General features: G+C 37.1%; 3 protein-coding genes and 1 long non-coding RNA gene across 14 annotated transcripts in view; 3 read left to right on the top strand and 1 right to left on the bottom strand.

The window, feature by feature from the left end:
• The window catches only part of LOC139969993 (uncharacterized), a 345,154-nt gene that overhangs the window by 133,423 nt on the left and 184,281 nt on the right, over positions 1–27,450 (top strand). For 7 of the 10 annotated variants that reach the window (XR_011793862.1, XR_011793864.1, XR_011793866.1 and 4 more), the window contains exons 1-5: positions 14,023–17,075; positions 18,724–18,829; positions 20,833–20,918; positions 22,457–22,567; positions 26,415–26,568. Coding sequence is in view for 1 of the 10 variants with exons in the window: in XM_071975509.1 (XP_071831610.1) it covers positions 17,058–17,075; positions 18,724–18,829; positions 20,833–20,918; positions 22,457–22,567; positions 26,415–26,447 (354 nt within the window). In the remaining 9 variants the exon portion in view is untranslated. Of the gene's footprint in view, positions 1–14,022; positions 17,076–18,723; positions 18,830–20,832; positions 20,919–22,456; positions 22,568–26,414; positions 27,238–27,450 lie in introns of those variants that run through there. The other 3 variants (XM_071975509.1, XR_011793867.1, XR_011793868.1) reach the window with 3 other exon arrangements.
• LOC139969982 (uncharacterized) overlaps positions 1–27,450 on the bottom strand; it is a 314,878-nt gene that overhangs the window by 31,054 nt on the left and 256,374 nt on the right. The window lies entirely within an intron of this gene.
• LOC139970290 (uncharacterized) lies at positions 1,211–5,413 on the top strand. The gene is made up of 2 exons (XR_011794080.1): positions 1,211–2,302; positions 2,895–5,413. It is a non-coding gene; the product is annotated as an uncharacterized lncRNA (long non-coding RNA).
• LOC139969988 (uncharacterized) lies at positions 7,385–11,913 on the top strand. Of its 2 annotated transcripts, XM_071975495.1 has the most exons (4): positions 7,385–7,798; positions 8,885–10,186; positions 10,709–10,820; positions 11,314–11,913. In XM_071975495.1, the coding sequence occupies exons 2-4, from the start codon at positions 9,492–9,494 to the stop codon at positions 11,596–11,598; spliced, it is 1,092 nt and encodes a 363-aa protein (XP_071831596.1). In that variant the 5' UTR covers positions 7,385–7,798; positions 8,885–9,491; the 3' UTR covers positions 11,599–11,913. The 2 variants fall into 2 exon arrangements, with proteins under 2 accessions (XP_071831596.1, XP_071831595.1); XM_071975494.1 differs by having other exon boundaries at positions 7,385–10,186.

The following is a 27,450-nucleotide window of genomic DNA, read 5'->3' on the forward strand; positions in this document are numbered from 1 at the left end:
ATATAAGAAAGAAATCTTGATTTCAAGAAATGCAATGGTAATTTCGAGAGAAACGTACAAGTTTGAGATAAAACGCTAATATTTTTAGATGATAAGTCGACATTTTAAAAGTTTAAGTTTAAAACAAAAAGAAATCGACATTTTACATGAAGGGAATTAGAGAAGTCGAAATCAATCGAAGGGGTTTAAATTTTAGAAAAAGTAGTTTAATGTTGAGAATTTCGGTTATATTACAGATTGCAATTTTAAGACAAACTTGATTTTTTAAGAAAAGGGTTTCAATTTTGAAAAAGGGTTGAAATTCCCAGAAACATTCAAAACTTTCGGGATAAAATAATTAACATTTTGATATGAAAATTTTGAAATTTGTCAGTGTTCCATGTGGTCACAATAATGACAAAATGTGTACTGCTTGCTTAATTGGGATGCCTCCTGACCCCCTCCCAAACCAGTTCATTTTTTGCTCCCTTGTTACGCCAATCAAGTGATTTTCACATGTAGATATGAAGAAGGGTGTAGAACATTAAGGAGGAGGTACATCTTGTGGCTAATTTGTGTATATTTCTGATTAAGTGCATAAGCGATAAGTTTGCCTCTCCAATCCTGAAAACGGATCGACTCTCCTGTATGGTTTAGTACCCAGTAACGTGGGTTCACATTAAAAAATTCTCCCGACATATTTAGGAAGGGGAATGAACCTTTATGGTCAGACTATAGGTGGCGAAACTTTTGGTGGTGTTGCTGTGGAGTCGTTGAATGCAATTCCATGTAGAGGTCCTCCGACTGAAACAATTCCCCAGCCAGCATGCCCAGCTGGGGCCCAATTGGGTTTCACTCGGTTGAATTGGGCCTGGTTGGGCCAGGGCCAGCCCACTCAGTGCCCATTCGGGCACAATACAGTTTGGCCCTTCTAGTTAACATACTTCAAAACATTATTGAGATGTTCAACACATACTTGTTTTTTTGCTTTGGAAAGCTTAGGTTCTTCCTTAGGCCACCAATCCTTGACAACAGTTAATTCATTAACGTAGTGGCCCAATTGGGACAGACTCGGTTTTTGATCAGGTTGGCCCTCATGTATGGCCCGCTTCGGGCCCTGGCATTCGGGAGCAAGACGGTTTCACCAGGGGCTTTCTGTGACTGCGTCGAGTGGGGGGGGGGGGGGGTGTACGGACCCAAATTTACGGACCAAAATTGATTGTTAGCAATCTCGCTCGAAAAAATGAGGATAGTCTGCGAAAAATATGTTAAATTGGTAAGATTGTTAGCCGAAAAAACTGACAAGAAAAGAAAAAGAAAAGAAAGAAGGTCATCAGTATATTTGATTTTACCGAGGAACTCACGAACACCCCCCACACCCCCCCCCGTACGGTACGCCCCTGGGTTTCACTCTTTCGGCTGACCTACTTCAATGTATATATCTCATTTCCACACTGCACTATCGTTATGACAAAGCCAACTGGCAACACTGATTCCCGAATTAGGCGCGTTTTTTTGCCACCAATACGTATCGCGCTCCATATGCCCTCACGTGATCATTCTACGGCAATAAAGCTAAAGAAATGACCGAGAACACTTTCCGAAATCCGATATGATTCAACGAAATCCATCGAAATAATTCAATTCACAATTGATAATTCAATCATTCACTCGAAAGGAGTTGGTACTCGGTGAGTATTTTGGAACAATTTTTTTTCTGTGAGGGTGTGACTCATTTGGGTGAATTTGTAGCAAGTTTTATTTCCTTGCACCCTCATCTCCGGAAGTGTAAACTTTCTGTGACGGGTTTCCTCGTTTGGAAAATACTCTAAGGGACTCACCAGAGGAATACATGCGTCATCTTAGCTTGGGACCTCCGCGACATGTGGATTATTACTATTACGAGTACCAGCTGACCTTTATTAATATACTTAATTACAGCTCTACACGCATATCTTTACCTCGGGAACTTCAACCCTTAATATCTATATTTGTTCGGACATTGCCCGCTCGTGTAATTTACTGCTCCGCGAGCTCTTGGCCTAACGATCACCTCCTGTCCGCGTTGCAGGTGATTATTGTTTATCAGCGTAGCCTAGCGTGGTTGCTGTTCATAGGATGGTAAGCCTAGGCACCCTATAGTCTACTACTACTTCGCGCCACCTTCTGGAAGTTCCAACCACGGCTTGGCGTAAAGATTCTCACGCCACCGATCTAAGCTGGACTGAGCGACGGTGCACTGTGTGTATTTTCGTGTATTGGAGGACCGACCACTTTTCATTTAATTTTACTAGACGGACTGATCCAAATTATTAGATCAGAGGTTTGTTTTACAATACCCTTAATCTAGTATAAGTTATAGCATTATCAGGCAACTAGCCTAGACCTAATAGCATGTCATTTCGTGTATTACTCGCGACAGCCTATCCTTACGGTCTACATAGACTTAGACTTTTACAGTTGCAGAGCAATCGCGGTTGGTGTATTATTATAAACTTTTCATAGATAAGTCTCCTTGTTCGTTTTCAAATACACCTGTCTCGTAGTGGATCACCACGCATTAATTTTCTCTTTGTAACCGATTCAACGGCATATTATTTCGATCACTATCGTAGGCCTGAAGGACCTGTACGTAGCATAGACTTTGTAATTAGAAGAGGAGCCACTGTTGCAGACTTGCTTCTGTATACCATAGATAAGCTACGTCACCAGCCTACCAACGACTGGGTCATTCTTCGCTGTGCTGCAGGCATTTAACAACCTTATGGAATTCGCCAGCAATTCTTCAGGTCACAGAGTTCTCCGTCGATCTCCAGTTACTGCTCCTTGGCTAATCTCACGTCTCCAACATTTTAAGGACGCTGTTCAACGAGAGCACCCACCCATTATTGTTGCCTTTATTACAATTCCTACAGCCTCCTTTGTTAAGTTCCGGGAAAGTAGGCAGCTGTTTTCGCCAATACTCACTACTGAACAACTCAAGGCCTGTCAACACGATCTCGACAATCAATTGGACGCAGTCAACCTATTCATCCGTTGTTTCAATCATCAACCGCAAGACAGTTTCAACATTCGTAAATATGTATTTTTCATGTTCAAACTTTTTTTACATTTTTGTAGATTAAAGGGGGCATTTATTCAAACTGTAGTTCACCTATCTGATACTTGGAGCATTGAAAATCATATCGGTAGCCCTATTTCCATATTCATAGCATGTTCAGTTACCAAGATATGACTGTTTGCAGTTTGTTATTTAATAGGAGTAGAATGGCCACACCATATTTTTCATGTCAATACCTGGCTATTACTAAAAGTATTATATTTCCCTTTGAAATATATATAATATGTTTCCACACATTCCTTACATGTGAAATAAATAATTTTGTGTAAACATCATCTAAATCCCAAGTGCTGACATAACATGTTAACATTTTAGAACGGATAGGGTTATAACTTCCATGTTTATATGACTATGAATAACAATTTAAAACATAGGAATTGCTACAAACCTAAGGAACTGATGTCATCAAATATTAGTGTTGCCGTTCTATTTGATTTCTTAGGAATTTTCCAAATGCTCATATTCTGTCGCACTCAATTTTTCCAACTGTCGCACTCTAATTTTCACATATTCTTGTAATGTGTGAGTGTCCTAAAATTTTCGGTCAAAATTGACCTTTAATCAGTCATATTTACCACGTTTTCCTTGTCATATTGAGAAATTGTATCTCGCGATCCTTATACTCCACCATAACAAAACTTTGAATGATTTTGAATATTCTAAAAGAAATGCCTAGAACTACTGTACAACGTTCAGCTTCAATTTGGTTAATTTACGTATTAATTTTGCTATTAGGTGGGTTGACCCTGTTCACTAGCTTACATTGGCACTATGGTATGTACAATTGAAACACTCAATGCTAATCTATGGAAGCTTAAAAGTGCCATCAACATAAGAAAAACTTTGCCCCATAAATTGACATTTTTCAGTCTATTGTTTAGATAGCAAAATAAAATCTTATCAAATATCAGAAAATGTTGGATTGCTCAGTTTCTTTAACTGAGCAATTGAAAAATTTTCTAAAAAACGTTTAATTGAAAACTAATCATATCTCGTCAATTGGACATTTTTCTGCAAAATGTTTAATTGACAACTTATCATATCTCTTCAATTGGAAATGTTGCTGCGAAATGTTCAATTGTTCACTTCATTCCATCTGAGCAATTGAAATATTTTCTGCACAATGTTTAATTAACAACTTATGGTATCTCATCAACTCAACATAAACATTTTTCTGCAAAATGTTTAATTGTTCATTTCATTCCAAATTCTCAGCTGGAATGAAGTGAACAATTGAAATTGTTTCATGTGAGTGATAAATAGCCCCCCCCCCCCCAGGAAAATAATATTAAGCGTGTTAGTAAAAAGCACTGTATTTTTTGGTAATTCACTATGTCGTCGCATATAATTTGTTGAAAAAAAAAAGTTTTCCCTTTCGTTACATTAACATAGCTTTTGTAGTCAGTAGTCTATGTAGCCTTCAAGCATATAACTATACTCAGTTGCTTACTGTGTAGTGAGGGCCAGTGGTACAGATGTATCGAAAAATAATTCCGCATAATTCCACATGGTAATGTTGATGAGTAGTACGGGGGGGGGGGGGGTACAAGGCAGCAGTTGGAATTTTCTGGCTCCAAAATCCATCCAGTTGGAATTTCAGCCACTCCACCCCCCCCATCCCCCATCATCAGGCCTTAGCTACATCCCTGTGTAGAGATGGGATGGATAGCTACTGGCATGATTTTTAAAGCTTGATAACATACATAAATCACATTTTGAGTACACTTGCCCTTTAATGTGAATTTTTATGCTTAGTACTAAACCATTCCATTCTTTTTCATAGTGTCGTATCTACATTAAACGATTATACACCTTAATTTTTGCTCATCAATGTTCTTTATTCTAGAGTACATCCATCCATTTATATTTTTGTGTTTTCCAGATTTACTGTAGCACTATTTTTTATTACCTATGTCATTATCTTGTCATAAAACATAGAAGATGTTTATTCTCACCTTGCCAGAAAAAGTAAAAGTTCCGCTTTCGGTCACGATTTTAAATGAGTTCATGTTTTTATGATTCCATTTGATCTAGAGGATACATACTGTTGGCCCTGAGCAACATTAGCATTGCATTTGCAATGCAGAAGTATGTGCAATATATAGCATCTTGCCCTCATCGTTAACATTTGCAGGGTTTGCCTGGACATTCTATTCTTTCTCCAAATGCCAAAATGCTCCCTCCAATTAGGATGCATATAGTTTCAGTTCTGAGAGTTTCATATTTTTTCTTTAAATTAAAATGTAATTATGGAGTTTATGAATTATTGTTTAGTTTTCATTGTTGTCTTCTTAATATATTTCAATGAATGTACACATGAATACATTTGTTTTTATTTGGATTTGTTTCTGAGGCAATTAATCTCTGCTGTACCACGACAGTACATGAACGGTTCAAGTGTTATTGATTCAACAACCTACTATAATATGTGGGACACAAGTGCAACCAAGCTATATCCAGCTCTTCTCTCGTCCTTTGGATGATAGGGGCGACTACACTTTCACGCTGAGACAAACTTATGACTTTTACAAACACTTCCTGCATGCTCCCAGGGCTGTTATTTTACGTCCCCATCCCATGGTCGTGATTGAAACTTGGCCTTCAGCCACTTTCCCCGAATGCTGAGAGGTGGTAAACCTGTAGATAACTGAACTATTTTAAGGGACACAGTGAAACAGCTGGGCTTAAAATTTGGACCACACAGTTGGCCCAGTTGGGCCCAGTGTGGGTTTCACTTGGGTCAAGCCCAATCAACTGGGCCCGAAATGGGTCCCATTTGGGCCCCATGCAGTTAGCCTGATTGGGCACAGTATAGGTTCTGTGTGGGCCAAAACGATTGGGGCCCAGAATGGGTCCCAGGTGGGCCCCATACAGCTGGCCCGGTTGGTCCCCGTATGGGATTGGTTTGGGCCCCAATCAGTCTCGCCCAACTGGGACCAGTTTGGGCCACTCGTGGGCCCCAATCTGTTTGGCCCAATTGGGTCCTGTGTGGAACGGAATGACAAATCTGAATGGGCCCCTATTGGGAAGCCCAATTGGGGCCCACTTGGCAGCCCGAGTGAAACCCAATTGGGCCCCAACTGGGCATGCTGGCTGGGTCTGAGGCGTAGTTAGACTATAATTTTGTCTAAACTTAAGGTTGTGCTAAAGAATACTAGTGTGAAGTTTGAAAACTGAAACTGACTGACTATTCAAAAAGAGAAGGCGAAATTCGCCGGTGTCCTTCCACGCACAAAAAAAAAAAAGTTGGAACCTCAATAATTTCCGACTAAGGATTTTCTTAGTCTGCTGAAGCACCTTCGGGTGGAAGCATAATACGAGGCATATCATATCATATCACAATCAGAGTACTCTTTCCATTTAAAACAAGTCTTTGAGGACAAAAGAGATCAAAAGTCCAATCTTGACTACCAATTAAGTCAAAAGAAGAGAGTCAGGAATCATACCAGCTAGGGTAATTGAAATTCAACAAAGCTTTCTCATGTGTGAAACCTCCATGGATTTGATGAATTAAAAACTGTTGCATGCTACAACTGTGGACTTACATGTCAGCTTACAACCATTACAATAAGGGTAAAGGCATATAGCCAAATTATGATACAGTACACTGATGGGTGTTTACCGGGGTAAAAGTGTGGTATGTTACCGCAGTAAATTTGAGGTTAATTTTTTCCTGGGGGCGGGGAGGGGTGTACACTCGTAGCAGTGGCCTTCTCAGCTGAATGTAACATTGCCCCCTCCCACCCCTCCCCTCGACTTCTATCCAAGTGTATAATTTATAAATTTTCTGATTAATGTTGAAATACCAAATTACTTTCATCTCGTCATTTCAAACGTCTTTAGAAATCATTGATAAAATATTGACTTCTTTCTGAGCTTGTAGTAAACAATATCCTGAAAATGCCTAACATTTCTAATTATCATGCTGTCTTGATGACACTTGTAGTGACGAAATACTATCACGATAGATTTCGCTAGGCGATAGTACGCGTTTTTCCTTGGAACTTACACTAGCCCCTTATCTTTGCTTTACTGGAATGGTCAAGACCATCAAAATATTTTCATTATTTGCATATTGCGTTTTCGTTATATATTAAGTGCCGGACCCCTTTTTTATATTTGGACTTCGGAAGATCTGTTGTGAATAGTCAAGAGGCCGTCCAAACGGTAATTTGGTGAGTTGCAGTGTAATAACTAAGTAAGTATTGTTTTATCTTTTCCATAAGAACTATACGCTACCACCCATAACACGTATACACTTCAAGCGGCTGTACAGGATTCTACACTGTAAAAAAAAATCGTTAACGTTTGTCTTGATTTGGATTATTGTTTACAGAGGGAGAGGATTTTTCTTAGTTTAGATCACAATTCGATTATTCTAAAACCAACATCGAGTGCAAGGTTTGCCCTTATTTACGGGTAAGAAAGGAAAACTTTAGCTGGTTGAACGAAAATCTATCAGAACGCTTTTCTATTACTGAATATACGGATAAACGTTTTACCATATTATCCGGAAAGTTACTGTTACTCTGTCCAACAGGTAATGTTTATCTCTGCAAGCTTTTTTGGTGTTGACAAAAGCGCACATACGATTAATGTTAACACACGTTAGAATACGTAAACCCGGTTTTCGTTAACCCATCGATCGCGACATACACGCCAACGGCCACATTCGAACCAAACTTGGTTACCAACGAGGTAAATTTCTTGAATTTTAAACAGTTTGCACCCATCAAATCAAGTATCTTAGCTCTTTCATGATACAGTAGGATATACTCAACAAAAGGGAATCGCATTTCTTTCAAAGTTTTTGATAAATTCTGTATTTTCGTGGTAGACTTCGTCACGTCGGGTTCGCTGATGCGGTGGAGATGGTTAGGCTTGCAGGAGCGTACAGCATCTGTAGTATCTTAGCCCGTATACTAACCCCTATGTTATTTGTTAGGATATATGCTACACAATGAAACGCGTATACTGTAGCTAGCTTACTACGATGAGAGTATTGTAATACAATTACAAACGTTAGGCTTATCTATTCCTAAAATAAAGCAGGCCTAAGTGTAGCCTTTATAGTTTAATATCACCTTAGAGTAAACACATACTCCCTCTTAGTTTTGGTGTTATATGGTTAGACTTTTGTAAACAAAAGGTAATTGTGCATATATAACTAGGTCAAAAAATGTACAAAGAAAGCAGGTCCTCCTGTTTTAAAAATTTAGAAAATGTGGATGGAGGCTTAAAAGTAAATAACGCTTAGGCTTACAACTTTGGGGTTCCTTGCTGCTGAAAGCAAAAGTTAACGATGCATTCAGATTTATGTGTGTTTGGATGCATGTATATGTACCCTTGTAGCTAAGGGTCAGGATTACTCAACTAGGGAATGCGCGATGTTCATCACATTCACTATGTAGATGCATTATGTTTAGTGAGTGCAAGAACATTATTGTTTTGGTAGTTATATCATGAATATTAATGAGGTCACTGGGTCAAACCTGAAAACTATACATTTTGTTAGCCTACTCGAAAACCACAGTTCCCATTCTAGTGAAAGTTGGTATCGTGTAGTTAAGTAACAACGTTAATGTGTTGATGTCTGTTAAATTTGATATATTAGCATATTAATGAGGGGGTGTGGCTTCATATAATTTTGTAACAATAAGCAATAACTTGATAGGGGAATGCTGATGTTTATCATAGAATTGACTTTCTGCTGGTATTTCATGAGGTGTCAGTTTGCCAAGGTATATTTCAAAATTTGGTGTTTTATTTTGTTTCCCAAAACAGGTGTTGGAGCTAAAACTATCACCACTTTGTGTTATCAACATTACCCACCACCATGAAAATTCTTGTTGAGTATGGTCATTCTAGGAAAGTAATTGAACTAGAAAATGAAGATACACTGTTCACTGAGTCATTATGCAATGCTCTCTGCATAATGATGAGTGTTCCATTTTCATCAGAAGAAACATTTTTCCAGTACTTTGATGAGGATTTTAAGTCATGGGTTGACCTTGAGCTTGGAACCAAAATTTTAGACAAGAGCAAGATTAAACTTAGCACTCTTCAACCTTTAGAGCCCTTGATAGGAACTGACAAACTCAATTTTAATTGTTCTGCAACTAGTGCATCTAGTTCTTGTGTGTCTGATGATGAGAGTGATAGAGCTTCCATTGAGCTTACAGTTGGATCACTTGATTTGGAATAGATATGACTCCACCAGAACTTTGTGCAGGTGTGATTGAAGATGTTCCAAATACCAAACAAGAGACCACTGAAGAATCAAACAAAATGATTAGTGTAACTGAAAAAGCTGGCAGTTCTGATGATAATAGTTGGGATATTCAGTTACTTTGTATCAAGTTTAGCATGACTTTGCAGAACAAGCTTGAAAATGAAGAACAACTACAGTGGGCCCAAAAACATGAACTACTCAATCATCTTGGAGACTTTCTGTACAAAAAAAAACAAGTACCCAGATATGCACATGAAAAGGAGAATAGCTAAACAGCTAATAACAAAATATCCTTACTTAAGGGAGCGCATTGGCTCAGGTTATGATACTTGGACTGCGGCCCTTAACAATAAATTGAAATCACTGAGGATGAAAGATTCAAGTCTCTCATTAAAAAATGCGCCTCTTAAAAGAAAAGAGAGCATTCTACAAAAGGATGTTTTCAAGAGGCCCTGCAAAGGGGAATTAAATTTCCTGCCAGTGATACCATCCACTGAAGATGATACCTCTCTGAAAAGACATAAAGAAACCATGAAAAAGGAGATGTCTAAGAAACGGGCCAAAAACTTGATTTTGATCGAGAAACTTATGGATAAAACATATCCACAACGAAGGGCATATTTAACCAATAAACCACTTGTTAAAGACTTACTTCAAGAGTATCCTGCTCTTCTGCTAACAGAAGAAATTAGCAATGAGATGACTCGTTTGGTGAACATTGATTGTACCAAGAAAGTATCAAAGTTTCCTAGATTGGCCAAAAGTATCACCTTACTGGGAAGATGCTACCTGAAGAGTGTCAAGAGTGGTCCTAAACATGACAAGATCAAAGAAATTCTACACAGGTGTGACAGGTAAGTCTTCAACTTGAATTTCAGTCAGTTTAATCTCTACCAGTGTTGTAGACCTAACAGGAGGCTTGGGTGTTTAGCCTTATGCCCCCTTCAAAAGCTTTACGCTCCCAACGATCCCCACTCCAGTGTGGACAGACTATACCTGCCACAGACCCCAAGAAATCGTTCAAAGGTAAATAAATAGGAATGCGTAATAGAGTGTTCTTTTGCGTTCATTTTTATCTTCTAAATCACAAACAGATCTTAGACTAGTACCTTTCAAAAAACCTATCATCTCTTACATGAAATATTAGTCCCCTAAGGGTGCAAAAATGTCCTTTTTTGTTGCGATTGAGGAAATCCAAAACGTTACAAAGGCAAAGACCACATTTCTTTATTTCATGTGCCAACCTGCTGCTATGTTCATTGCATGTACTTATGTTATTTTTTACCCTTCTTAAAATCATGAATCGTGTATCAAACGTAAAACTATGCATGATGCAAACTATCATATTGTGTTCTTCACCATTGTTAGTATTCCAGGAATATTAGAAGCTCTGAGGTAGACAGAAGAGAGGAACAGAATAAAGCAGGATTACAGTTGCTACCATTGCTGCTACGGGAAAATGAAGAAGACTTCCTTTCCTACACAAATGTAAGATCAAAGTTGGAAAAGAATATTTGTGATCATGGCATGTTTGGTATCACCTGTTTCATGTTCTGAGTAAAATAGCATATCTTATGCAGGTGTAGATTCAGGGTGGGATTAACCATCCGAAGCCCCTTCCACCTTCACAATATACTTATTGCATCCATTGTAGTCAACTCCTCAATGACTTAAAGCGTTTGTGTGTAAATCATAACCTTTCTTGCATATTTCTTTATTTATAGTCTTCCAGCATGACAACAAGAACTACATCCCATTTTATGATTAAAGTTTAGTTGCTTGTATATCCTCTTACTATGGGTAAAACGTACCATAGAAGCACCAAGTCATATAGGGATGCGCACATATGGGGTATGGGAAGGATAATTGTCCAAGCATGGACCAAGTGTAATGCACTGCAAAGAGAAAGATATGTCTTATCCTGTCATTATAAACCTGTTGCATTATGACATTTTGTATGTATTGTTTTTATTCATTTCAGACTTCAAACGAATTTCAAAAGATTGCAGAGTCAGTGTCAACCCCAACAGTTATAATCAGTGAAAGTACATGTGCCATTGCTGCTGAGTCCCAAGTGCTCAAGGAAGGTGATTCTGTGGACAGTCTCATTCATCTCATCAGTATGTTTTATTGTGTCAATATTGAATACCCGAGATCATGTAACTGTACATTGACATATGTACAAAAGGAGATTTTTGAAATCACTGACAATAAAAAGGTACCAGCTAAGTTGATAACCTTTGTAACAAAAGTCGCTAGCCAATAGATGATTAACCCCAAGCGGTCTCACATGGACATGCAACATTAAGCGAATCCAGCACAGCTACTATACGATAGCAGGAAAGAAAATTAGCATGTAAAAGCGACTATACGAAAGCTTGGAAGCACAATCTAACTGCATGTTTGTTTTTAAGATTTGGAATTCTTTGCTAGGCCTGGTGTAGATTCAGCATCGTTCATTAGGTTGGGAGTTACTGATAAAAAAGTAATGCATTGAAAAATGTAACTTTAAAACATTTTTTGAGGGGGTGAGAGGGTAGCAAATTTGTATTTTGTTGAAAATATATTCCTCCATGGGAAAAGCCCAATATTCTTTTAAATCTGGGGCAGGGGTTACACTCTTGGATCACTAGGTAAATCGTTGCTAGTAGACTGACAGTACACATGGGATGCTATGTGGTGTTGAGATTAATTATTTCAAATTATGGTAACACATAACATTTGTATATATTTAAAGTGTAATTGATTGTTTGTACTTGCTTCATATGATACTTTGTTGTATACACCTATTTTGTCTATGGGGAGAAGGTATACTCTTGGTTAAACTAGGAAAATTGTTGTGAGTAGACAGGTGGTATTTATAAGGTGTTCGGTGGTATTGTCATTCCCACCCTCCACCCTATATGGAGCTTTTTCATTTTGTGTATTAATTTAAATAATGCTTAACACATAATCTTTGTGAATGTTTTAATTGTAATTGATTGTTTGTTCTTGCTTCAAATGATAGTGTTTGTATACATGTAGCCTTGGGTAAATAAGAAAACAATTGTTGGTTAGGCATGACGTGCTATAGTAGGTGTTTAGATGTGAGATTTGGGTGTGATAAGGTGACCTGAGATGAATCAATGTTATTATAATCAAGAAGCTCTTTTAAAATTCTTGATTGTATGGTCACCGCATCCTACACCTCATTTTAAGGGATGTTTCATGTTGTATTTTTATTTTAAATAATACTAGACATGAATGTTTGCATATTATTAAATTGAAATTGATTTATCTCTTCTTATCTTTATAATTTTTAGTTGATTATTTTTAACTTGTTTGAATTCGTTTTTTGTTCTTTATGGGTGAGGGGTGTAATGCTATCAGTCCCTTTATTCTGTCACTGCCAAGGCATGAAAGTATGTCAGTGGAACGATTTTACTCAGCCATGTATATAAGATGGGTGTTAGAGCTAAAGGTGGTCCGAGTTAAAATAAGGAGAAAAGTACTGGAGACCAATTTTGTCAGTTTCAAACTCACTCTCTAAGTTTCACTTGTAAAAGCAGCCCACCCTTCACCACATACAGGTGCTTGTTCCATGTGTTGTTATCTTTAGTGATACATATACAATCCTAAACTCTACATTTTTAAATTTTCATTGATAGTCTTTGCATGGTATTATTTGTTGGGTTTTAATAAATATTTCTTACTTTAAAATCAAGTTTGTATCATTTTCAGTCTTACAGCTCTTACTATTCATTGTTATTATTCTATGTATATAAGATGGGTGTTAGAGCTAAAGGTGGTCCGAGTTAAAATAAGGAGAAAAGTACTGGAGACCAATTTTGTCAGTTTCAAACTCACTCTCTAAGTTTCACTTGTAAAAGCAGCCCACCCTTCACCACATACAGGTGCTTGTTCCATGTGTTGTTATCTTTAGTGATACATATACAATCCTAAACTCTACATTTTTAAATTTTCATTGATAGTCTTTGCATGGTATTATTTGTTGGGTTTTAATAAATATTTCTTACTTTAAAATCAAGTTTGTATCATTTTCAGTCTCACAGCTCTTACTATTCATTGTTATTATTCTGTACATCAGTCTTAAAAGGCAGAGAATTCCATAATATACATAATTTTCATGCAAATATATGTACTGTGTCAATAGTATTCTGAACAGATAATTGAAAGATAATCTCTAAATTCTAAAATTAGGAAGACTAAAACTGAATCCGTTGAAGGTAACTCTAAAAGTGGTAATATTTCAGGAAACACTTGCATTTTTAAGGAGAAAACACCGTTTTCGGTTGCAGCAACTCAATATTGATGAAACACGCAAAACAGGATTAACGTTTAACCAAGATACGGTTAACATCTTATGGATTAATCTGAGGAAACCTGACTTTTGGTTGCAGCAACTTTAAACCATTTTCAAGGAAACGTTTACGATTTTTTTTTACAGTGTATGAACGCAAAATTATCAGAAAATTATCGAGGTGCAAATGATGAATTGACATTTCGCAGTATAATGTTGAAGTCCTCACTCCTAGATCTAAAGAATTTGCCATTTTGTTTTTAAATTGCTATTATTTGAATTGGAAGATTGATCATTTATCTGAAAAAGAGGGGTATTTCCCTCGTGGCCAATGAAACGACTTGAACAAGTCTCATCTTCAAAATCTAAACAAACCAACGACACAGTGTAAAGCAGCGTTTGAAGAACGGTTGTATGGTTATACTTCACTGTTTGTTTGACGTGATTCCCTGAAGCTACAGTACTGGCTTACTAATATGAAGATATTGCAATATATTCCAGATGGTGAACATGATACTGAAAGAAGCAGACAGAGTATATTGCAATTGTCTGTCAAAGAAGAAATCCCATGTACAGGTATATCAGTTGAGTTCCTTTCATAGCGTTAGGCTGTGCACGTACAAGGACAGGCTCACACTCCATCATAACGTTTAACTGTATGGCTTAGGTCTTTTGGTCTCACTAGTCATATAACCTAAGTGCAGCCTAATTTAGGCCTAGTCAAATGATTTTAGTTACAATATTCAATAGTCCGCAATGCCAGCATAAAGCGTGACCTATGCTTAGCACAATGTAGGACTAGCTGAAGTATGGTGATGCTTGCCTGTTATAGTTGGTTACAAGTTGAAGGGGAGGTTTTCCTTCTTCAAATAATTTGATCATATTATTAATTTAAGAAGTGTTCTACATTTGCGAGATCATCCAACTGTCTGAAGGTTTTAGCCAAATCAAGTCATAAAAACATGTTCTCCTGGGATATTGTGGATTTAAGTGCTAACCTGCCAGTGAGTAAAGGTCAAATGAAGCGCAAGGTTTTCCAGAGATTGAGATTCAATATCATATGCAAGCATTAGTGTAGTTTGTGTCACCCAAAATACTGCAGTGCTTTACACCACCCTTACTGGTCCAAGAAAACCAATTATTGGAACATATCCAGAATTTCCAGGGTTTTTACTGGTAATGCTCATTTTCTATTGACGTATCTTCAGCTTCAATATCAAATATGCTTTTACATAATTTACTTAAAAGTGTAGGTGTCTTTTACAGCTAACATGTGAAGTTGATTGCCACAAAGACTGCTGGGGTGTCACGTTGCTATCTGAATGCAAAAGTTCCTAAGAACTTTCAAAAAGCTTCATAAACCAAACACTGTAATACTGTATAATCACTTAATTAAAAAGATCAAAGTGGAACTGCTACCAGGGGTTTTACTTTGTTGTGAGTATCCTTTTGTTTCTGATGTCATCTGAAATATCTGAATAACTAATTTGATTTCATGTTAGTGTTTTGATTTAGAAGTCACTGAGACTCGAACGGCTCCATGATGTAATAATCCAACCGTAGGAAGAAACCCTCTAGTGAATATGAAGACAGAGACTGTACCGGATAGAGGAGATCAGGACCTATGAACCTATCAAGCTTCTTCCTACACTTCTTGATGCACAGAGTTACATAGGAATGGTAAGAATGAAGTAAATCTGGTTGTTGTGACTTGATTCACCAAACTGATGGCTACCGCTAGCAAGCATGGTTAAGGAAGTTAATTTCCCGTGCCACTATTTATCAATATCATGTCATGATAACATTTCTTCCTTGCATATTTGAGAGCTACCTGTAAATACTGTTTAAAATAAACACATTTAGAGGGCATTCAATCATATACAAGCATCCATTAGGGTGGTGAGCACTTGCCCCCCCCCCCCCCATGGGCCCCACTAGGGCTGCAAAATCACTATCAGAGAACATTAAATATCTGAAAAGTGAAAATGCCTCAGCTAAAGTCCCCAGGGACTCCCACCAGGGCTTAGATTTATACTTCATAGAAATTACATTTTCTCTCTAACATGTATTTACATGCTTTATACTTACAGTAGTACAAGAAGACATGAAGTAGAAGAGATGTTACAGAGCTCTTCTGAAGCCCTCAGCACCGGCTAGGGCTCAGCATATATATTCCACAGAGTAAAATCAGATTAAGTATTTCTATTACTGACATGTCCTCATGTGCTCAAAATTGCTAGCAGATTCCAGAAACTATGTGAAAATACTGAAGATTTGGAGAGCTTTGCAGTACCCTTGTAAGTCCAGCCACTATAAACACAAAACGCAATTGGAAATACTTCCTACTAATCTGAGTATGTACAGCTGTGAATGAAGAATTGTCACTTATGCTTGTTTAATTTTTAAACATTGCTGAGCCAGTCACTGCAGTTGGTTTTAAGAAATCTAATTGGTCTCAAAACTGATCTAACTTCACCGACTTAGTACTGTGGCTTAAAAAAAATATATAAGTGTCACCAAATTTGAAAATTTTGAATTTGCTTCCTTAATATTTGGAATTTTTATCTCAAGATTTTCACCTCAACAGTCAAAATTTGGACATTTTCATCTCAAAACTTTTTAACTCAAAATTTTGAGGTTACAAGTGTCTTCATCTTCCAAATTTGTGGAAAGAACTGACCATATTAGATAGCTATTAACTAGATGAACAGGGTACTTTATAAACCTTTGGTGATCTAAAATCTGGAAAGAGACCTCCCAGAGAGTGGTGTAACTAGGTCAACGTAGGCAATGCAGTCTCCAGGGGCCTGGTGCCATTAAATAAAGAAAAATAATACAAAAACACATCCACCAAAGCTGACACACTAAATTATATAAAAAAAATTATCTTCTGATGAGTGGAAATTCAAAAGATATTATTTCCTCAATAGGAAAGAGAGGTGCAAAATCTCACAAATTTCTCAGTCAAGCCCAAACCATGCATGGTTGGGTTTGTGTGAGGTTGGACTATCCTTTGGGAGCTCATTTATCACTGCACTACACCTTTATATGCAACTTCCACTGACAACGGACAATCCGGTTCAAGTTTAATAGTTTACTGGTTAATTGTTTTTACACTTACCTGGTTATTGGAAACTGAAGTGTAATTCCCTTCATCTGGATTGTATTCCCTGTGAATGTCCATGTATACAGGGTAGTAAGCCAGAGACATACACATATCTATTTCTGACCGAAATTCTCAAGATCTACTATCAGTAAAACTTGATTATCATTTTCTTTTCACTTAAAGGTTAACTTGAGTTATCCTTATGCGAGCTATTAGTGGATCACCTACTCCACCTGTAGTTACCAGTTTTTGATGGAAGTGTTCATACTGTGCTGACAAGGACAACGAGTGGTTCATCATCTGATATTTCTTTCATGTAATGGTAATAACATTAATGGTTAGTAAAGAACAGTGATAGTAATGTTTCAAGAACCTCTGGTAGATTTTTATGGATTAATACAGTAATTGGTATGTTTGTAGTGAGCTTGCCATGACACAATAGGCCCCCAAACACCCTCTGGTACGTTTTAACCACTTGTCAAACTGAAATAAAAATTGCCTCCGAGACTCATATTAATAAATTCTTCTAGAACTCCTGACACTTCTAGAATGGTAAGACTGGAAGACAACTTGTTGGTTTGTATGAAAGTAGTTTGGGTTAACTACAAATAAGTCTTCTGTTTAGATATTTATTTTCTTCAGATTAAAACCAAACACTTGAAATACCATTTTAGATATTCCATAATGCTGTGGAAACATTAAAGAAGTCAACTCAGTCTGTATTGCTGAGCTTTGAGTTAGAGGTATTTGTAATGAACACTCCATCAAACAAAAACAAAAAACCTAGATTAATTAAGGCAGGTCACACACAGGTCACACAAATATGGATATAATCTTGAACTTTAATGTACTTTGTTTATGATGTTTATTTACTGTAGTACAGTAGAGATCACTGTTTTAAGCATTTGCTTACATATTGGAAATATGATTTGAAATGTAATTGGACAGTAAAATGCAAATCACCTCCACCTTTGGTATTCATCTCAAAGATGTCTATCATATCAGCTGAAGATTATGGTTGGGTTTGTATCTCCTCTACTTCTTTGTTATTTTTCTCCAAACTCCTGAAAAACTGTCGCACAACAGTTCTAAGATTCACAATCACATCTTGTGAGGCTAAAGAAGCATTATTCGAAGAATGTACAAGTACCCAAAACCAAGGACATTGAGAGACAGGCACAGTTCCATGCACAGTTGTGTCTCCAGATCCACTTTTTTTAAGTCTTTGTTTATCCAAAGTTAAAAGTATATCATTCTTGATCACATATTTCACTGGGCACTTAGCTGACGTACAACTGTAGCCTCCACCCAATCCTCACCCTCTCACAACAGGACTGCACGGAACAACATGTTATGAAATAACAGTATATGTCAAAGTCTGCAGATAGAAAAATATGTACTTTAACTCAATCAATTATAGTACAATGTCATCATTTCAGAAATCCTACAAATTCATCAACCTCTAGACAGTACAGTGAACCAATGGTTCCTAAATTCTGTGACCGAAACGGTCATCATGTTTGCTTCAGGCTCAATGTGTTTTCAGGGTTGCATTGTTATTACTTGTGTTTCTCAAATGAATATTAACCAGACTGGATTGCCATGATATTGCTTAAAGTTTGTATTGAAGATTCAATGCTTGTCTCAATTTCAAATTAATGTTTCTTTATATTTCAATTAGTTTGGTAGTAGGTGAACTGTATATACACTGTGGGAAGCATTATGAGACCTTGAACTCATCATCTTGTACAGTCTATAGATTTGTATTCAAGTTGCATTAGGTTCTTTACATTGTTGTTATAATTATAACTGAGTAATTTATTTTGAAACTACAGTAGCATACCATATGTTTATAATAGCTGTGTTCTGTGTTTGACAATGTTACATGATAGAATGCAGCTACTTGCAGACCGGGTGATGACAATTCACATGAATAATAACATTATAACTGAAGACCAAATGCATTTTTTTTTTTTCATCATCAGGTAAACTGGAATTATTCAGTACTGAGATCAGCCTGTTTAGGGATTTACCAGTTTCATATCCGGATAACAGCTCTTGGAAGAAATGTGTACAGTTTACATGAGCAGGGTAATGATTGTATGGTCCACCACCTGATTTTTACCCCACCCATCCCTCCCCCTCTTCCATGAGAATGCAAGTGTTTAATTGGATAGTTTTACTCCATGACGTATCAGATGATCCCTCAAGGGAAATTTCCCCACCGGAAAGTCTATCATCCAGCACCCAACCCCCATCAATTGCAATCACTGCAAAACAAGACATAACATATGAGCAATCTAGTTAGAACACTGCTAAAGGTTGTGTCGTAGGGATTTTGTGAGACCTCTTTCATTCAGTGTTTCTCTAATTGTAGCATCATCTCTACAAATTTTACCATAACTGTAGGTTTCAAGAAGATGAAATTCTGATGCCAAGTACATCTCTAATCTTACAAATCTGACCAATTTTAATGGTCATTAGACACACATTGTTTCATTATGTAACCGTTTCATTCCTGTGTGGGCATATAATGCTAATAAAGGCTTTCTATTGTCACCGTCTCCAGGTTGAGTGGATATTATGTAATTTATGGCAAGGTCCACCCATCCCATCATATTAAATAGTTGTCAAGGATAATGATAGGTATTGAGTATTGCACTGATTTGATTGTAGTACTTAAGTATGCACTAGGGGTCTCTTTTACAAAACCATATAGCTTAGCCAAATACAGAACATTCATGTGCTGGCAGAGGTTATATAAAGGTTGGTCACATGTGTGACGTGAAATGATACTGGCTTATTTGCACAAAAAAAACATTGGCAAATTCCTCAGTTTCTAACAGGGCTGGTTAACCCTTCTTTCTCATGTTTCTCCCTTAATGTGTTTCTATTCTAACAAGACATTTCACCTCAATATTTCACTTTTTAAAATTAGCATAATACTACATAAGCTAAAAAAATCCGGTCACGTGTGTGACATTCTGAATTTTCTGTCCATAGTATGCAATTTTTGCAGTGCAAATGTGACTCTAGTAATGACCAAAGAACAGCACTAATGTTGATATTCCATAGGAATTACTTTAAGACAGTTTTACTGCCATGATTTGGAGGGTCACGTGTGTGACATTGTTTGGTCATGTGTGTGACATTCTGCATTTCCATTGATAAATGTCACACACGTGACCATCGGTCACGTGTGTGATGACTAATTAGAGGCTATTAGTTAATCGTTAGAATAATTATTTGACTGGATATTTTGCAAAACTAACAGTCTGTACCAAGAACGGTTGCATATCAAGTGTGGACATCATAAGGCACATCAGTTACTTTTTACGAAAACTTTTGAGTTATTTTGGTCAAAATTTGGTCAAAATTATGCTAATTAGCACCCATTATTAACAAAGAATTGAAGATCAGGAACCTCTGCTTTAGGAATGAAATAAATGAACCCATGTATAACTGCCTCCATGTGATAGTTGATAACTGAAATATTATTTCTAGATACTGATGTAGAAAGAACAAATATACAGTTAAAAACTACAAATTTTGGCTAAAACTTACAATAATGCAAATTTATGCAAATTAGTATGTTATGGTTGTAATTTTAATGAAAAAAATATGAAACAGAAAACTTGAGGAATCCCTCTAAAACAAAAAGTATAGCAACTGGTCCTGATGAACACTTTAGTCTTTTCATGCCAGTTTCATTTTCCAGAGAATGGCCCCAAAGATGAACAACTTCATTGGCCTGCTGCACCAAACAATGTTAAAAGTACCTAATTAGAAAGTGTGCTGACCAAGTTAGTCTAATCCATAGGATTGCAAACATGTTACCAAGTGTTGCCTTTTGTTTTCTTTATGGATAAATTTCCAAAAATTATTCAACTTTAAAATAAAAGTGCCTTGCAATAAAATGAATGAACTTGCAATTATTGAGTCATTTTAGCATAAGCTTGTGTATCTGTGAGCAATGGAATAACTGTTGAGTAAATATTATAAAGGCAAACTCAAAAACAAGGGATTTTATCGTTTGCATTAAACATCTAGTTCAGATATGTTTCTTATTGTCTTTGTCTTTATCTCCTCATTAGGTAAATGTGGATTAATCTTTCTTGAGACGATCTTTGGGGGTCACATGATGTGGATCTTGCACAGAATGGCTTACAATATGCTGATGGTAATGGTAAGTGTATACTTAGAGTATAGCAGGACTGGTAAGCTGGGTTGTAGTTATAATTAGATTTGATTCTGAAGTAGGAAGTGATTTTGTTACTGCCTAATCCTGTTGGAACAGTAAATGTTTTGAATCTTGCTTGATCAGCAAACTCCCTAAGGGCCTAGGGAAGAAAATAATGGCTTCAGTCTAACATACATACACCATATATTAGGCAATACATGTCATACATTGTATTGCTTACCATTGTGTAAAAGTACACAAAGAGGTGTATGTGTTTAGTATACTGGGTCCATTTCTTTGTTTTGTGTAGCCATCATAAATGAAGGAACAAAATATTCAGATGACTTGATCCCTTCTAATTTATCAATGTGTCATAGTGTTGGGTGGCAGGTAAGGGTAGTAATCAGTCTTAACAGCGCAGCCAGACTCCTCTGTATTGTCAGCCTACTGTAATTTCCGCAAATAATAGGCAGTAAAATGTATGGCAGGCTCATAAACAATCAATTTAATTCACAAGTGCATGTGCCCTAACAATTAAATAGAGTCACTGCACACAAAATGAGACCCATACACACACTAAGTTAGAACCATACCCACACTAAGTTAGAACGATGTAGAATGACTAACAGGAACCATAAAAATCTCTGTTTCCATCCTAACCTTTCCAACCCTTCCCCTCTCAGTACATCTAAAACCCAATAAAATTGATGTAAAATTTTAATCTGAAGGTAATCTAGGTTTTATGTCATTTGTCAATGAGCTATATACTAAGGTATTACAAATGGAAGTCGTTAGTGGGTTTACTGTAATGTGTGCATATGTTGTTTTCAGTCAGTAATACAAAACATACATGAACCTTCTGGACCATATGCATGTCCTCAGAGTAAAAAGCATAGTAATTCAGAATTCAATTCTTAGCCATTGGTCAACAGTGTTGAAGGATTCTCTTAATGTGTTCTGTTTAAGATGTACATTATTTGCACTTCAGTTATAACGCTGGCCATTTAAGAGACAATTCCAGGAAACTCCAGCACATGTGCTTTCTACATTTATGTTCTGTTGCAATACTATGGAAGATAGCTCACAAATTTGTTAGAAATATTCCAGCAATTTTCCAAATATGTCTTTTATTGGGGGGGGGGGGGGGGTTCACAACTCATAGACTGTAACATGGAGTCGATCAGATACCACTTCAAGTGTTGTAAATAACTGACTGTATTGATTACCTCAGATGCAAAACATATTCCTAAAGAGCAGCATTAAGATAAAGGGAAAGGTGCTTTTAATAATGATATTAGTCCTGTGCTGTTAGCTATCTGTATGTCAGTCCAACATACCCAAAAATAAAAACAGAAATATAAAACAATATATATGCTGCCCTGAGAATACAGCTATACAAATATTCATACTTATTAATAAGAAACAAGGGAAGACGTTGATGTCTGTTACAAAAATGATCACAGACCTGACCAATTTTCATCTTGATAAATCTAGTGAATGGAAAGTTGAATTATTTTGTATTTTTCTTTAACCTCCAGGTGATACCATTTTCAACATTTCTTAGGTACATTTCCTCCAAGAAAATGAAAGAAAAAAGCAAGTGGGAACACATCACTAATGACATAACTTCCTTTGTGGCGGAGATTTTGGTGAGTCTTTACATAATAATTTCTCAACAGTCAGTTTGTGAAATTGTAATGGGTTGTGTTGCATACTTGTGATCAAATCTACGGGCCATATGTACGTAAGGACATCTTGCCTAACTAGTTCTATAAATAACATCAAATGCTTTTTTTTTTATGATTCCATTTGTTTCATTGTGTAGAACTAACAAAATGTACTAAAAACAATGACTAGTATTTGTATTTGCAAAGAGGTACACAGTATACTGTAGCATGTTACCTTCATGTAGCCATGTACCACATTTTAATGGCAGATGCATAGGTTATCTACTACTTGAAATCGGTTTGCAAGACTAGGAAAATGGTCCCTTCTCAACCCCCATTTTAATATAGGATTTCAAAGGGGGGGGGGGGGGGAGCAAATCCCAACTGACTTAGGTAGGTCCTGCACTATTATGGAAAGGCCAGAGAATTTAAAAATGGCAGAGGTGTGGTCGTTGGTTGTTGAAGGCTAATCTCAGTAGCCCCGTCCCTGAATTCTTTTTGAAAATTGATGTTAACTGGTGCACCCCGAGGCATAATTAGACCACCAATTAGGTCTAAAATTGGCTCCATACACCATGCAGTTTTGCCTATGAACAATGTTTTTGTAAAGTCGTAAGGGGGGATTGGAGCGGGCCGGTAGGGGTGTACACTCGTAGCAGTGGCCTTCTTCTCAGCTGAATATAACATTGCCCCCTCCCACCCCTACCCCGACTTTTATCCAAGTGTATAATTTAGAAATTTTCTGATTAATGTTGAAATACCAAAATACTTTCATCTCGTCATTTCAAATGTCTTTAGGAGAAGTCACGCCTAACAATGTCAACAGTAATAATTCTCGTATTGTATAGCATGTCATCGGGAAGCGATTAGAGGTGTGGGCATAGGGTTGTGAGGCGCACATTTTCATACAGATGGGAACAATCTCAAGAAGTGATGGGTGCGTCAGCCCCCCCCCCGCCCCGGCAATGATACGCCTTTGGGTCAACTACATGATATTCACAGGAAATGTGCTCAATTCTCAAATCGCATGCGAAATATATTTTTAGATTAATTGTACGAGTTACGGTACTAGATTTGGGGTAACAATTAGCATTCAGGTTGGAGCGTATTACATTTTATCTGTGGATGGCAGTGTTGCATCGAAGAACACATGTATAGTGCAGTTCGCATAGATCCTGGTCTAATACCGAAATGCGCCATGTTCCCCAACGACTCGGTCGAGTTCGAGACCAGCCACAGCTTTTTTCATAGCACAATTGTACAACTGTTTAAGGCGTCCATACACACACGTGGGTTATGATATACCATATAGAGTATATATACATTAGTGAGAGAGGAAAAATGGAAACGTCAAAATTGGAGTTGTCGGTGTAAGGGTAGGCCGAGGCACATGCCCCTTCAGAAATCTTCGATATGCCACTGGCATCCCTGTGTATATAATATGGATCAGCGCTGTAATTATGTCAATGTTCCTCTTTCTCTTCCCGGTGTCTTTGGCGTTTTTCTTCTGTTCCCTCCTTTTCTCCTTTTTCTCTCTTTTTCCCCCTCTTTTTTTCCTTTTTTCTTCTCTCTTTTTTTCTCTCCTCTCTTTCTTATCCGGGGGGCGCGTGCCCCCAACGCCCCCCCCCCTGGATACGCGCCTGCACAAGTTTAATAAACACAAGTTGTCACTTGTTTGTACATGCGGCGTACCGAATGTGTGCAGTTCGCATGTAGGCTACTTGTGTACGACAAAAAAAAAAGTTAAGTTCTATGCCGGCACACACTTTACCTGCGTCCTCTTCGATGCAAGGTGAATATCACGTCTTAAACTACGATTTAAGAAACGGCTGTTTCAAACATCTCACTAATTCTTTCGGCGACTTTAACCCCTATTCATTGAGCACAATAGCATAACCTGCGTATAAACTCGTACAGGGATTATATGAGGTGTCTACGCGGCAATTTGTTTGTCAACGATTTTATACGCGATTGTACTTGTTTATACGATCCTGTGCGCGTACACATGTCCAGTTATACATGAGCGGTACTGTAGACTATTTATTTAGGAGTATTTATATAATTTCAGTTGAAAATGACCAACCTCCCTATTTTCCCCTTATTCTCCCGGTTTTTGGCCCTGAAAAATGTTATTCTCCATATTTTGGGGTCAAACAGATTAGGTCTGTATGCATCTATCAAGCTTCTTTCAGTATCCGACACTTCTTGATGCACAGAGTTACATAGGAATGGTAAGAATTAAGTTAATCTGGTTGTTGTGACTTTATTCACCAAACATATGGCTAGCAGGCATGGTTAAGGAATTTAAATTCCCCTGCCACTCTTTATCAATATCATGTCATGATAACATTTCTTCCTTGCATATTTGAGAGCTAAATACTGTTTAAAATAAACACATTTAGAGGGCATTAAAACATGTATGCACTGGCATCCATAAGGGTGGTTATAACTTTCCCCCTCCCCCCCCCCCCCATTGGCTTCACTTGGGCTGTAAAATCACTATCAAAGAACATTAAATATCTGAAAAGTAAAAATGCCTCAGCTAAAGTCCCCAGGGACTCCCACCAGGGCTTAGATTTATACTATATAGAAATTACATTTTTCTCTCTAACATGTATTTACATGTTTTAAACTTAGTAGAAGAATACAGGAAGTAGAAGAGATGTTACAGAGCTATTCTGAAGCACCCGGCTAGGGCTCAGATATTTATATATATTCCACAGTGTAAAATCAGATAAAGTATTTCTATTACTGACATGTCCTCATGTGCTCAAAATTGCTAGCAGATTCCAGAAACTATGTGAAAGTACTGAAGATTTGGAGAGCTTTGCAGTACCCTTGTAAGTCCAGCCACTATAAACAGAGAACACAATTGGAAATACTTCCTACTAATCTGAGTATGTACAGCTGTGAATAAAGAATTGTCACTTATGCTTGTTTAATTTTTAACATTGCTGAGCCAGTCACTGCAGTTGGTTTTAAAAAATCTAATTGGTCTCAAAACTGATCTAACTTCACCGACCTAGTACGGTGGCTTAAAACAAAAAATATGTGTCCTCAAATTTCAAAATTTTGAATTTGCTTTCTCAATATTTGGAATTTTGATCTCAAGATTTTCACCTCAAAAGTCAAAAATTTTGACTTTTTCATCTCAAAACTTTTTAACTCAAAATTTTGAGGTTACAAGTGTCTTCATCTGCCAAATTTGTAGAACTGACCATATTGTATGGCTATTGACCAGCTGAACAGGGTACTTTATAAACCTTTGGTGATCAAAAATTATAGAAAGAGACCCCCAGAGAGTGGTGTAACTAGGTCAGTGTAGGCAATGCAGTCTCCAGGGGCCTGGTGCCATTAAATGAAGAAAAATAATATAAAACACCCATCCACTACATCTACACACTAACTTAGATATTATAATCTCCTTATGAGTGGAAATTCAAAAGAGATTTTGTCCTCAATAGGAAAGAGAGGTGCGAAATCTCACAAATTTCTCAGTCAAACCAAAACCATGCATGGTTGGGTTCGTGTGAGGTTGGACTCTCCTTTGGGAGCTCATTTATATCACTGCACCACACCTTTATATGCCACTTCCACTAACAACGGACAATCCGGTTCAAGTTTGATGGTTAACTGGTTCATTGTTTTTACACTTAATACCTGGTTACTGGCAACTGAAGTGTACTTTCCTTCCTCTGGATTTGTTTCTGTGAATGTCCATGTATACAGGCCAGAGACATACACACATCTTTTTCTTACTGACATTCTCAATTTCTCCCATAATTAGGACTTAATTCTCATTCACATCACTTTCTTTTCTCTTCATTAGGTTAACTTGAATTATCCTGAAGCGAGCTATTAGGGGATCACCTATTCCACCTGTAGTTACCAGTTTTTGATGGAAGTGTTCATACTGTGCTGACAAGGACGATGAATGGTTCATCAGCTGATATTTCCTCCTTGTGATGGTAATCACATTAATGGTAAGTGTAGAACAGTAATGATAATGTTTCAAATGTGTGTGGTAGACTTTTTGAATAGCCTCGCAGATCAAGGAATACTCTTTAATCTCCATTCACTCTCACTAAAAGAATTTTATATAAAGTTTTAACTCATCCACTCAAAATACAACTGACAGAATTAATCCCTAGTAAGGACAATAACATGATCGGATTCTTGCTGATTAATCCAGTACTTGTTATGTTTGTAATGAGCTTGCCAATACACAATAGCTGCCTAAACATCCTCTGGTACATTTTACCATATGTCAAACTGAAATAAAATTGCCTCCCAGACTCAAATGAATAAAGGCCTCTAGAACTCCTGACACTCCCAGAATGGTAAGACTGGAAGAAAACTTGTTGGTTTGTATGAAAGTAGTTTGGGTTACATACAAATAAGTCTTCTGTTTAGATATTTATTTTCTTCAGATTAAAACCAAAAACTTGAAATACCATTTTAGATATTCGATAATGCTGTAGAAACATTAAAGAAGTCAACTCAGTCTGTATCGCTGAGCTTTGAGTTAGAGGTATTTGTAATGAACACTCCATCAAACAAAAACAAGAAACCTTGATTAATTTAGGTAGGTCACACAAAGGTCACACAACTATGGATATAATCTTGAACTTTAATGTACTTTGTTTGTTATGATGTTTTTACTGCAGTACAGTAGAGATGACTGTTTTAAGCATTTGCTTTACATATTGGAAATATGATTTGAAATGTAATTGGACAGTAAAATGCAAATCAACTCCATCTTTAGTATTCATCTCAAAGGTGTCTATCATATCAGCTGAAGATTATGGTTGGGTTTACTTCTTTACTTCTTTGATATTTTTCTCCAAACTCCTGAAAAACTGTCG

The sequence above is a fragment of the Apostichopus japonicus genome, chromosome 7 (genome assembly GCF_037975245.1).
Source record: "Apostichopus japonicus isolate 1M-3 chromosome 7, ASM3797524v1, whole genome shotgun sequence".
Classification (NCBI taxonomy): Eukaryota; Metazoa; Echinodermata; class Holothuroidea; order Aspidochirotida; family Stichopodidae; genus Apostichopus; species Apostichopus japonicus.